The sequence below is a fragment of the Cryptosporidium ryanae genome (assembly GCF_009792415.1).
Source record: "Cryptosporidium ryanae isolate 45019 chromosome Unknown contig_23, whole genome shotgun sequence".
Lineage (NCBI taxonomy): Eukaryota > Apicomplexa > Conoidasida > Eucoccidiorida > Cryptosporidiidae > Cryptosporidium > Cryptosporidium ryanae.
The window spans coordinates 285,895-299,538 of record NW_027125500.1 but is presented as its reverse complement, the minus strand read 5'-3'; the positions used below and the strand labels follow the sequence as shown (position 1 = coordinate 299,538).

Genomic DNA, 13,644 nt, shown 5'->3' with positions numbered 1-13,644 from the left:
TTTTTTCGTAAACCACACTTGTATGTAATTTGCATCTATGTGTGATTTTCCTCTAAGATTGGCTTATTGAATTAAGAAAGAAAAAGAGCCAGATACTCTATTGATGTACAACCTCATTTTCCATCCTCTTGAGCTCTGCTTCATCATCAGACCAATTATTGTCAATGAGATCGTCAATTTCGTGTTCATATTCGGCTGTCTCCGGATCGTCGCCAATAACCGTTGATTCAAGATCATTGATGCTGTCATCTTTGTTTTGTGAGAATCCTTCATCTAATTCATAATTTAGGTCCTCTCTCAGCAGTTTGTTCATTTCACTTTCGTTGAATTTTTGTTCATCTTCATTGTCCGTCTCTTCCTCAAATTCTTCTTCCATCTCCTCGTCGTACTGAGCAAGCAGCTCCTCTTCCGATTCGTCCGCATTTTCAATCTCTTCAACTATTATATTTTTGCTTTCAATGAACTCATCAACCGGTATCTCTTCTCCAAAATCCCCCTGTGTTCTGACCTCGTGATGAACTATTTCCCTCGCAATCTTGTTCTTTATATTAAAGATGTTTATCTGACCATTTCTAAGAGACACATATAATGCTCCAATTACTAAAGAAATTAGAGATCCCAATATGAAGTGCTTCCAAAAATTGGACTTCTCAGTTTCAACGTTGCCTTTCTCTGCCTTCAAAGACATTTTGTTGTTAGTTTCCACAGGTGCTTTTTTATCCATTATTTCTGATAATCAGAGTACGTAAAAGTGACAACTATCTCTACAGAGTTTAACGCAAAAACTTATTTATTCTATTCCTAACCAAACAAAATAGATGATGTCCACACTATTTGAACCTTTAAATTATATTATTCTATTAGCACACGTGTATCCAAAAATATTGTCCGTGCCAAGGTTCTCTCTAATCAACGCGTTAGGGTATATAAACGAGAAAGCTGTACAAGCTCTCTCGCTCTAAATATAAACAAAACCCCTATTATTCACTTTTTTTATTTACCTCTTTGTTCCCTCTTCCCCACTTACATTTCCAGATTTGCTACAGTATTACATGTACTAGCCAAAGCTCAGCTCAAGGCATAAATATATTCAGTATAGGAGGTGGCGCCTGATTTCCAGTATTTCTCGTTTAGAGGGAATGGATGTAGCTATGTGAAGAAGAGAATTCCCACCGGTTGAAATTTAAAAAACTAGAGATATAATAAAAAGAACTAGATAAGGAAGATGTGTTTAAGTGTAAGGGGAAGAAGTAACACATGTCCTACAGACAAGAAAGATAAATAAATACTCAAGGTTGTTTGCATTTTTGCATGATTTTCCTATCTCATTTGTATCTATTTATCTCACTGTCTATTTACATATCTACCTGCCTGTTTTTTAGCTAATCTATTTGTCAAACTAACTGGATGACTGACAGTTTACGTGCCTACGTGTGTGTGACAGTCTTCCCTCGCCTATTATTTACCCTAGAGTCTAAAATTCAAGGCGTGTGTGTTTACTGAAGTAGAATTGCCATTTTAAAGTCAATAACTAGTTGTGACCGTCCCTATATCATTAATTGAAGTTGAAGCTGTGCTGTGAGTAAGAGTAGAATCGTCTTTTTTGATTGTAGGAACCCACAAAGAGTGGTTTTGATACTCATTCTGAATAAGTCTTAAATAAGAGTGGTGGGTTTCATTTATAACTTTATGAGCATAGCTAGCAGGTTGAGGCTCTCCAAAGTGTCCATACATATTAACCTTCTCAATATCATTGTTTTCAATAGCTTTATATAATCCGAACCACTTTCTTATTCTGTCAACAGTACCGGGAAAGTGCATTTCAACATCACTAATATCATTTAACTTCGAAGCATGTGGATCGCAAACTCTAATACAAACAATTTTCCAATCCAGTTCATCATCGTCAATTAGAGCCAAACAGCCAAGGGTTTTAACAGGTATGACACTTCCCCTCGGCAAGGGTCCGGCTCCTATCTCAACAGCGTCGAGTGGATCATTGTCCCCATGACAAAAGTCAACTAACTCATCGCCTTTTTTGTTTGGATCTTCCCATGTCTGCGGAAATGCTCCGTAGTTCCATGGTATTGGTCCCGGATACGACCTAAGTCTTTCAAGTTTTCTATCCTGAAGCAAGGGTGTATACTCCTCCTTCGTACTCATCTCAAATTTTTTATTCGTCAACTTTGGGATCTCAACTATCATATTGTACAACAAAGGGGTTTCTGAAAACCACAGTGGGACATCATGCCAGGGAGAAATCCTGCTACCTTCTTCATTTTTAAAGTAAATTCTATAGTCCATTGAATCTTTCTTTCCAACTTCCTCTCTTGTTACGAAAACAGTTCCCAGAGTCTTTATTGATGGCTTCACGTTGTTTTCCTCCAGCTCCTTTGAAAGTGCTCTCCATGCCTCCTCAACATCCGTAATTGCAGAAGCTTCTATCGGAGGTGCAAGTGAACTTTGAGTTCGCAACAGACAAAATTCAGGAACTTCCTCAGTATGAGAACCATCGTCAAACACAACACTGTTGCTCTCAGTGTTGCAACTTAAATCTTGAGCATTCTCTTGAGTCTCTTTTTTCTCTTCATGTATTGTGACTTTTCCGTCCTTTTTGGAGCCGACACCTGAGCTCATTTAATAAATCAAAAAAGCAATTTATACAAATCTACAATTACCGGGATACTATTAATATAGATAAAATTAGCTCACTTAGTTATAGCTTATATGCGTAAAATATACTGTCGATCTTTTTATTTTGTGTCAAAAACAAATCTGGTCTCAGTAATAACATAAAATTGCTCGTCTAATTTATTTTCCTTCTTAGACATCCAGGCAAAAGTACTAATTCCAAAAACCAATAATCACTATTCTTAAACTCTAAAAATAATATTTTTTTTCTGACTTTGGTGTTTAATTAAATTGTTGATAATTGAAAAAAAGTTAAAGAATAATGACAGGCTGTCCGCCAAAAAATTTATTTAAATTCCCCCTTAGATTAGACTTTTTGTTTTCTCCCTCCTTTCACTTAAGTCTCCCCTCCAACTTGATATAATGCTAAATCTTTCTGTCCCTGTAATTCGTATTTTTTGACCAAATATTCATCAAGTGCTCCTAAATACGCTTTGTTTTACAAGCAACTCCGAAAATTTGCATATACTTTCACATAATCGGCCTCTTATTTAAAACCTGATATTTAAATTTAATTTATATTCTTTTTTACTATATACACAAATATCCGTCTCTATTAATTCTTGTTTTGCCTTGGGCGGGAAAATTATTGACTTTTATGCAGACTAGTTGTATGTGATCTCGAACAGTGTAAAGTGAGCCAGTAAAAAAGGGAACCTGGAATTCCGGAAAGAAGAGATAGAAAGAATAAGTAACGAAACATTTACGGGTGTTCTATCGTCTTGGCTTAGTTTCAACAGGAAGCCTTAATGGTTGATGTGAGATTTCAAATGACGTAGTTGGGGCAGAGTGCACTAGTAATACAAAATACAAAATGCACACATTACTAAGTGATCCACTGTTTTTTAGAGTGAACAGACTAAATATCAGGTTCTGGAATGGCGAAAAGTGTGGTAGGGATAACTTGGGTGATTACATAGGAGATATGTACAGTGTTGAGGTGGACTCGAACAGAATAAGGAACAATTATAACAAGTTGAAGCTTTTTCACGAATTAAAGGAGAATGATAGAATAACACTGTCAAATTATGACTTGCTCTTCCTGGTATTTAAGTCGTTTAAGGGGAGTTACATGCTTTTATTTGCTTTCAAATTATTATCCCTAATTCTGACGGGATTTTTGGCTTTTTCACTGAAAAGATTTCAAGATAGTTTTGGAAGAGGATCTGAGTACGTGAAAGGTGTTATATTAATTATCAACCAAATAATAGAGGTTACATTTAATATATATGCGGATTACTTTACGGAGTTGTTGCACATACGAGTGCGTGGTGCCTTGACTTTGTTTGTTATAACTCAAATGCTTAGAAATGGCAATTTTGACTTGAATAATGCAGAAAATGAGTCTATAGAATACGATCTCGAGAAAAAGCCATTTAAAGATACCACAAATTTTGCTAAGATTCAAAACGTGATAGCTGTAGATGGAGAGTTTACAGAATATATGATATCTTACGGAATGGAACTTATTTTATTCCCATTTAATCTATTCTTTATCTTTAGTCTAACAAACATCTTCATTGAAAGGACACCAATATGGATATGCATTGTAATACTGGCTGCATTGGGTATGATAGCGATTACATCTCAGTACATAAGTAGTTATAATAAAAAACACTTTATGGATGCAAGAGATGAAAGAATAGCTTGTTTAACAAAATCTGTGTCGGAGAATGATGATTATTTATTAACACACATGTTCTACAGTTTTTATATGAATATTGTTAAAAAATTTAGGGGAGTGGAAATGAAGTATAACAAGTACAGAAAATATTGGTTTTGTCTAGGTGAGGTCATGTCTTATTGGATGGAAATGTCTTGTACAATATCTATATGCTTGTATTGTTACTTTAACAAATATTCGAATTTAGAGGTATCATCTATACTTACGAACTGCAGTTTTGTAATACCAACATTAGTAAGGCCAATATCCTCAATAGCATACTTTATTTATTACCTTACAGAGGCTGTAAACGCACTTACAAGGCTAAAAAACGCACTTAACAACTATTCAAATGACTCTTTAATTTATTTAGAAAAACAAGACAAGGATAAATACTTTTTTGATACAGTCGAGGATATCGAACAAATATGCATTCAGAGTTTCAGAGGCAATAATAATTCCGACATTTCTGAAATTGTGCTTAGAAAGGGCTATATTAATATAATTTTAGATTCAGAAATGCATAAAGATGAACCGGGAATGGTTAGCAAGATGTTCAAGGAGCTTCTTTTTTCAAATTCTAATGTTGAAGAGGACTGTGAAACATTAGAACGAGGAGGTTTCAAGATACTTGCGAATATAAGGAATAAACAAGTTTTTGTTCCTAATCTACGTTGTATTACAAAGAACATTTACTATATTAATCAAAAATCGTGGCTTTTTGAAAGCGATACAGTCAGAAATACAATATTATGTGACAAACCGTTTAATGATTCCCTGTGGAATATAGCCATTAGTGTCTCTCAATTGAAGTTTGACATTGAAAATGGAAGCATTAACATAAAAGAGAACATTAATGTTAAGCAAATAAGTCACGGTCAAAGGATTAGAATTTCTCTGGCTAGAACCATTTATAACTCCTTTTTTAACTGTGAATTTAACGGAAGGAAGCAACCTTGCATTTACCTCATTGAGAACATTTTTGATTATTTGGACAAAACAACTAGCTTTAGACTACTCCACGCTTTGTTTGGAAGAAACGAACTTCTTTTTGGACCGTTTAACTCTGGTTTTGGATTCATAGCTGTTAGACCAGAGATGCTAGAGTTGTTCGTTTATTCAATTTACTACGATACGTGTCTAAACTCTGTTAACCTTGCCGTATCAGGTCTAAGTAAAGACATGGAGAACTGCATTCAAATCATTGATTTGAATGGGAGCATTTCTGTTTCATATGAAAATGTTAATGTATTGCTTTCCAAAAAGTCTTCTTCTTATTACAAGATTGTACATGACTCCCTCAATGAGAAAAACACACCAAAGTCATCCAGTTTGGTCAACTTAGGGGCTATTGAATTCAAGGACACCTATAATTTGCACTCTATTGCGAAGCATAGTGCAACTGAATTGTTGTTTACGGATCATGATGACAATAAAGATCAAGACTTCAATTATGACTATAAGGAGAAAGATGACAAAAAAAAAGATTATCATAGTAATAGCAACGAGGACAAACCTTTTATCGTGAAAACTCGATCAGAATTGGATATTTCAAAAGAAATCGATGCTTTTTATGACTTAAGTTACAAAAAAATGGTCACGAGCTCGCTGTTTTATTATTTATTTCAAACAAACGACAAAATAAGGTACAAATACAATGTAAAGATGAGCAAGGCGATAAATATAAAGAGAAATAAGACAATGATCTCAGTTTACCTACTTTTGTCGATATTACCGGTTCTATTGTTTAAAATACTTGAATATCTAATTCTAAAATACATGCAATATTCAGCCAATATATCAAATTATCTTTTGAGATATGTTTCCTTGACTGCAATTGTGCTCGTAAACTACCTTGTTACAATATTTTTGGAGATCTCGATCGGACTTAAATCCGCCAACTATATACACAACACTATACTGTACAGTTACCTAACTAACTCGAGCATCGCAAGGATAATACCTGTTTCAAGCATCATCGGACATCTTTCTAATGACCAACTTGTCATTGACTACTGCATCACGAAAAGGATTGGACAGGTAATAAATCACTTAAATAAGATACTCGCGTTTACAATCATATCAATACTAACAAACTCTAACAAGCCTCTTCTTTACCTGCCAATTACACTGCTTTATTTCGCTTTCATCTACTGGAATTACATATCGTACTTTATATCTTCGTGCAGGATGCTCAGACTAATGTATCTGACTGGTCTGACCTCTCTCACAGACGTTGCACATTCTATAAACTATGGTTCACACGAGATTATAACTGGGAATATTGGTCTCTACATCGAGAGTCACTGTGTCAAAAAGGCGGCAGCCATGTTGGCTCCTCTTTATGGTCAGAATGTGATATTTACATGGTTGAGACTAAGGATAGATTTTTTGTTGCCGATACTGCTAACTTCAATGAACGTGTTAACACCAATATTTGTCTCTAGAGTTGGAATGGAGCGGTTTGTTTCAGTAAACATGTTTATATACGTAATAGGGATAGGTTTAACTATACCAAAAATAACATCTAGTACATCTAAATACTGGGTAAAGATGGAGAACGAGTTATTAGCGGTGACAAGAATGAGACTGCTGTTGAATTTTTTGAAGGATGATAAGTTTGGGAAAAATTTGATTGTAGTTAAGAAAAGGGATTTCTCTTCAGTTTTAGACTTGTGTAATGTAGAAAGCAGATACTACAAGCTGAGTAATGATCCGTTCTTTATTAAGGATGATGATCGTAAAAAGCTTGAGTATAGCATTTGTTTGAAGAATTTAAGTTTAAAAATAAGAAAAGGGGACGTAATTGGTGTTATTGGAAGGACAGGGTCTGGAAAGACAACGCTTTTAAAGCTGCTTGGAGGGATTTTAGAGACGAGTTCTGGAACTAAGACAATTTACACTGACGAAAGCGACTACATTAATTTGAATGGCATATCAAACAGAAACGGGATCTACAGGATGAGAGAGTCTTCACTGAGAATGTTGAGGGCCATATTAAAGGTCTCAGACATTGATCCAGATGTGGTGCTAAATTCTATTAAAATGCTTGAACTGCTTTCGTCTGTCGCTTACTTACCAGTGAGGGTTGATTTTCCCTGCAATATTACCCTAAGGGAGATAGTTGATCCTGATGCTGAGCACTCAACTCAAATGATAATATCCACACTTTGTCTGTTTGGTCTGGTTGGGACTGACGAAGGTAAAACAATTAATAAAAACTGCCAAACTGTTTTGACTGTAGAAACACAGAATAAACACGAAAATCTGCTTCAAAGTCCCATAAGTTATTTTAAATTTAATAAAGTCCAACTCAGATTCTTAATTTTAGTCAAGTTTTTGCTGAATTCATGCAAATATAAACTCGTGCTTATAGATGAATTCCCTAATCACAGCTTAATATATAATGGAAAAAGATATTCGGTTATAGATTTTATCGTCAAAGAATACTTCAGTGACTCATGTGTCATTGTAGCGACTCACAGAATTGAAAATATTTCTGCTATAAATCGCATCTTCCTTGTCAAAAATGACCATTCTGTATGCGAGATTGAAAAAAAATAGTTGAACTTTTTTTTATTCCGATGAATTAAAGATTTTACTCAAAAATTATAGGCTTTGGTCTCATTTAAACTTTATTTTTACTTATTCTAACTTCGTCATCTCATTCCTAATATTTTGCTTCCCCACTCACTTTCGCTGACTTTCGCGTCCTCATCTAAAATATTGTCAACCCTGAGTTTTACCTTACGCATCTCTAAGCAATCTTTTAAAACGATACTTCAATATATGGTTTTTTTGTATGAGTTCTTCATAGAATACAATAAACATGCAGACATGCAAATATACTGGTATTATTTTATTTATTTAATATACCGGTATCTATATAAGAATATCACGTCATGTCTAAATATATATATATGTATATATGAGGAAAATAAGGGCTCATAAATCATTAATTGCTTGTTTTTCAGTCTACTACTGTTTATGTACCTTAAAGAGAAACCCCTTTTAGAATACGGAACGAGATAAACAAGCACTGAAGAGAGTGTTTATTTGATACAAATAAGTTAAGAAGGAAATGTTTTGGTGGACACGAAAATTGGAGTTATAAGTCGTGTATACGTTGAGTATATTTAATTTTAGTTTATGTGATTTTGGATTTTATGCTTTATATCGCAGTCCATTACTGTTATCTTTTATCTGTTTGATTGAATTGTGAGTTGAGCGTTTGAAGCATAACAGTGACTGTTGTTATAAGTATTATTTAGGAGTAAACTAAATCTTGAAAATTACACCTGAATACGAATGTTTGGTTCGTTTATGTGTATAAAGGCAAACTACAGAAATTTTTTTGGTCATATTATAATTCCTAATTAAATTGACCCCACTGGGGGAGTATTCGGCAAAATAACAAACTACCTTTTCTGCTCTTAATCTCCGCTCCACAAACTTTGCCTTCTTGCTTATAAATACATATAAGGGTGAATGGTGTATACATCTCTAGGCATTTTTTCTCTGGCGAAGAATTATGAGATGTTAGGATCCCTTTTGGACGATATTTTGTTACTCAGAGCAGGGAGTGCAGTGGATTACTTATACAAAAAGAATAAGGAAAAAGTCAAGAATAAACAAGGGAACATAAGGTCAACTGAGATTCCTGATATTTTTGGTAACAAAGACTCGCTAAAGGATGTAAAGAGGCTCTACAAAGCCTTTGAAGAAAAGGACAAGTTATTCTCGAAACAAAATAATGAAAAGTGTGGCGTTAATGACAAATGGAATGCTTTACAGATATTTAAGATAGTGTTTTATGTATTTAGGTACTACTATATTCGTTATATAGCTTTATTAATAGCAAATGTGATTTTGTCTTATTACACAAAACACAAATTTAAAGGTTTTTTCGACTCTTTTGTGAACAACCAAAGGGTAAACCTAACTTTAGAAGATGTGTTTTCCGGACTATTATTATTATTATTTCAAACAATAAGCATAATATTTACGACGCACTGTGAATACTATGGTATGTGGATACATTATAAAATTCAGACGGCTATATCTGGTTCTTCCATACTTCGTTTTCTAGAGTGTAAGAGACTTAGGAACAAAGAAGGAATTTGCTTTATAAATAATGTTGATTCAATAGAACTGTTATCACTGTACCAGAATATAGTTCTGGTTGACTCGGGATTTACGGAATATGCAATTTCAAATTCGCTAAATATACTTATATATCCTTTACACATTGTTACATCAACATTGGTGGCTCATTCGGTTTTTGGTGGTTTGCCTTTGATGTTGTGTTTGGCATCCCTATTTGTTTGTTTTTCGATTTCAGTTTCGACTCAGTACTTGAGTTCTCTCTACAAGAGACCGTTTTTAAAGGCTAGAGAAGAAAGAATCACGGAGACGATTGAACTCCTTAAACATTCGCGTTATTTATCAGTCACTCATCAGTTGTTTCCGAGTATAAGTAAATTGTTGAATGGAAAAAGGTTGAATGAGTTGTATTTTAATTCCTGTAGAAAATACATTTGTATGGTTAGTGAGATATTTGATCGCTGGATGATTCTTTCTTGCACTTTGACCATTGGGATTTACATAGTATACAATAAGTTATCTCCAACTCAAGCATCACTAATGCTCATTCAAAGTGTTTGGCTGATCCCAACATTTTACCACCCTTTAAATGACATAGTTCTGTATGTATATTACATCGTTGAGGGAAATATGTCTATGGATAGAATTTCAAACTTCTTATTGTCTACTAAAAAAGAAAACTCTGCAAATTGGTGTAAAAACTGTAGCAGTGATGAATATGTTTTCAATTCTACCGAAAGTTTTTTCGAAAAAGAGGATGTATTTATTGAAAATTGTGAAATTCCCATTGAAAATAAATATTTTAAAAGTATTGAGATCCCTGTAGAAATAAATAATGCTTGTACAGTAGAGAAGATAAGATTTAACAACATATCGTTCACATGTGGTCGCAATCTAGAAAGAGATCTTGTTAATTTAAACTTAGATCTCGTTCTGGGAGAGCCTTGTTTCATTACAGGACAGGTTTGTACTGGGAAAACAGCACTTTTACAGGGAATATGCGGCTACATCTACAATACAAGTACATTCACAGAGAACGGTGGCTATTTTTCAGTAAAGCTAACCAATGGCCAGACTTTGAATGATATTTTAGATATATCACCCTATTTGGACATTAACTATGTCATGCAATCACCTTGGATTCCTGGAGGGTTTAGTTTGGCAAATATAATTACCTGTGGGTACGACTATAATAGTGATTTATGGAAAGAGGTTATTCACCAATGCGATTTAGAAATGGAATTTGATAATTGGGGAATTAAAACATATAATGATGCCTGTTCAAGAGTGTTTACAGATAGTCAATTCAGCACCGGTCAGAGGGTCAGATTGTCTCTCTCAAGAGCCATTTACTCACTGGTATATTCTTTTAGATACAATAACAACGGCAAATCAAAAATACTGCTTGTTGACTGCGTTTTAAATTCATTGGATCCATTTGTATGCGAAACTGTTATAAAAAGACTGTTTTCAAAAAAAAGTGGACTTCTAAGCAGCTTCTTTTCTATTTTCGTAGTGGAGCTCCCAATACTTGACTCTATTCACAGGGCTTCAGTTTGTAATTCCTTCCCCTACAAAGCAGTAAAAATGAGCGACAAAACTATAACCCAAATTGAATGTATTAGTATTATTAATACCAATAGTAAAAATAGCAGAAGTGAAGATAGTGAGATTAATGATTGCATTGACCTTGAAAATGACAACAATATTGGAATTGGTAATGAGGAAACCGAGGACTACAATGGAAACCACTCTGTTCCAGTAGAGAGTGGAAAAACAACCGCTACACAGATAGATATAGTTAAAAACAAATATAGTTACTACTATCCATCCAACTACTTTTATATATTTTATGCAGGATCAAAAAAAAAAATTCGTATCGAAAACTGTAGAAATGAAATTGAGAGAGAGCCTGGAAGATCTAACTTTGAGGCAGTTTTGATGATATCATCGCTCATAATTCCCCCAATTTTATGTAAATTATCAGAATCGTTGTTACTTTTGTTGTTTAAAGGAGCAAGCAACTCTGAATTGTTTGACTGGAATGTAAACAAAGTAGAATTAAACCATGAACTTATAAAATCGTCTATTTTTTTTGAAAATGAACTCAGAAGCAAGGTATGGTATTACGTCATGTTTGGCATTCCAAACTACCTTGGCCTGAATGCACTGTTTTTCTGGTCCTTAATATACAATACATCTCTCATTCTCTCAATGTTTTCCATTTGCACAGTCATGTTTTTGGAAATAAGAATAGGTCTAAGAGCAGCAAGATACTTCCACAACTCTTTATTGATTGGACACTTGGGGGCGACTTGCAATTCCATCCTAAAATGGCTTCCAACCAGTTTCATACTAAACAGACTTTCAGGTGACCAATTAAATTTGGATTACTGTATTACAAGAAGGGTGAGATTTGTAATTATAGCTTTGAATTCAATGATTATATCGATTATTCCATCTGTATTTGCTTCCTCAAATATGCCCCTCACAATTGCAATAACTGCTCTGATTGGGGTTTTCCTTTATAATTTCTACATAAGTTACTTTATAAACGGTTGCAGGACGCTTATATCCTGTTACGTTTCTGAGTACTCGCCATTTCTGGAGCTTATACAGACTATAGGAAAGGGTAAAAAGTGCATAACAAACAATAAGACGAAGGACTTCTTCTTCAAAACGAGTTTACAAAACATCAACTCTCTTTTAAAACCTAGATTCGCTCAAATATCAGTCGAATCATGGTTTAAAATGAGAATTAAACTGTTGTTTACGGTTCCCGTCACACTACTCAACATATTGATTCCACTTATTTCTAACCAAAACACTGGGAGTAGTTCATCAACAAAATCTATTCTTGCTCTCTCAATTGCTACGACTACTGGTCTAATTCCGCTCTTGTCAGCTCTCGTTTTTTACTGGACAAAGCTTGAGACTGAGCTTGTTTCCGTTGAAAGGTGCAGACTTTACCTCTCAAAGGCGAGGGAGGCCGGGATAGATTATGCCTCGACATTAAAAGACCTCTGTGATCACAAAGATAATAGTGAGGTATCGATTAAACTCACGAACGTAGATGCGGAGCATTTACGTTTAGACTCGTTTGGAAGCAACAAAAACGTTGATAACTCTTACTTGGTTGGATCAAAGGTCATTAGAACTACCTATTTGAATGGAGTTACCTGCACGTTCAGATCGGGGGAGGTAATTGGGATTGTTGGAAGAACGGGTTCGGGTAAGACCACTCTGTTGGATGTATTATCGAATACCCTTCCCCATACTGGAGGTAGCATAACCACTTCTGGATTGGGAATCAGCAGTACGAGTAAGACTCACAATGACGGATCTTGTTTGCTTGAGAAACTGAGAGAACTTAACTTCCCAGAAAACGAATTCGATTCTATTATACTCAAAACTATCGTTTTGTACCAGGAAAATTTGAGTCACATCGCATTTTTGCCTCTGGAGGTTTATTGTCCAAGCGAAGGCACTGTTAGGGACATTTTGGATCCTTTTGGTGAACATTCGCGAGACAGCATCGAGTATGCACTCAATATATGCGGATTAGGACGCTATATAAACGGAAAGTCTCCACTTTTGCTTAATAAAACGAGTAAAGTTTGCGAAAGGCACTCTGAATTCAACGAGCAGGAGGAGCCTCTCATTCAAAGCCGTAGCTTCAAAGACGACACTTACTTTGGCAAAAGTAACAAAGGTTTTGATTTGGTACATGAATTCATTGAGTCCAAGTTGAAAGACGTGAAACTTGGAATACCACAATTAAGAATGCTACTATTTGCCAGTTTTTATTTAAAGAGAGACAAAATTAAAATACTTCTTTTGGACGAACCTCCGGTCTTTAGAGATAGCGACTGCTCAGATAACGACTCCCCCTGCATACTCTCGTCAATTATCACCAAGCACTTCAGTCACTGTATAACGTTCATTGTTTCACACGACGTCAGAAGTTTACAGTACGTGAATCGTGTAATTGTTGTCAGTTGCGGAAGGATAGTCTGCGATTCGAGCTTCAATAAGAACATTACAAACTCTGAACTCTTATCATTAGTCAAGAGTAACAGAGGAAAATAAATCCTATAATATTGTTTATCTCACACGTTCTACTTTCCACTTGCCTTTTTTTCACTTGCTCACTTCCTAATTCTTTTTCCATGGAGAGCGTGCCCGCC

The 13,644-nt window shown here is 34.9% G+C and overlaps 4 protein-coding genes across 4 annotated transcripts; 2 read left to right on the top strand and 2 right to left on the bottom strand.

Moving 5' to 3' along the window:
• Positions 1-97: 97 nt before the first annotated feature.
• FG386_001297 (uncharacterized protein) lies at positions 98-724 on the bottom strand (the record flags this gene model as incomplete). The annotated part of the gene is made up of 1 exon (XM_067340690.1): positions 98-724. The coding sequence occupies one exon, from the start codon at positions 722-724 to the stop codon at positions 98-100; it is 627 nt and encodes a 208-aa protein (XP_067198739.1).
• Positions 725-1,524: 800 nt separating this feature from the next.
• Positions 1,525-2,637, bottom strand: FG386_001295 (uncharacterized protein; the record flags this gene model as incomplete). The annotated part of the gene is made up of 1 exon (XM_067340688.1): positions 1,525-2,637. One exon carries the CDS (start codon positions 2,635-2,637, stop codon positions 1,525-1,527), a length of 1,113 nt encoding a protein of 370 aa, XP_067198737.1.
• Positions 2,638-3,505: 868 nt separating this feature from the next.
• Positions 3,506-7,918, top strand: FG386_001294 (uncharacterized protein; the record flags this gene model as incomplete). The annotated part of the gene is made up of 1 exon (XM_067340687.1): positions 3,506-7,918. One exon carries the CDS (start codon positions 3,506-3,508, stop codon positions 7,916-7,918), a length of 4,413 nt encoding a protein of 1,470 aa, XP_067198736.1.
• Positions 7,919-8,890: 972 nt separating this feature from the next.
• Positions 8,891-13,546, top strand: FG386_001293 (ABC transporter; the record flags this gene model as incomplete). The annotated part of the gene is made up of 1 exon (XM_067340686.1): positions 8,891-13,546. One exon carries the CDS (start codon positions 8,891-8,893, stop codon positions 13,544-13,546), a length of 4,656 nt encoding a protein of 1,551 aa, XP_067198735.1.
• Between the last annotated feature and the right edge of the window lie 98 nt (positions 13,547-13,644).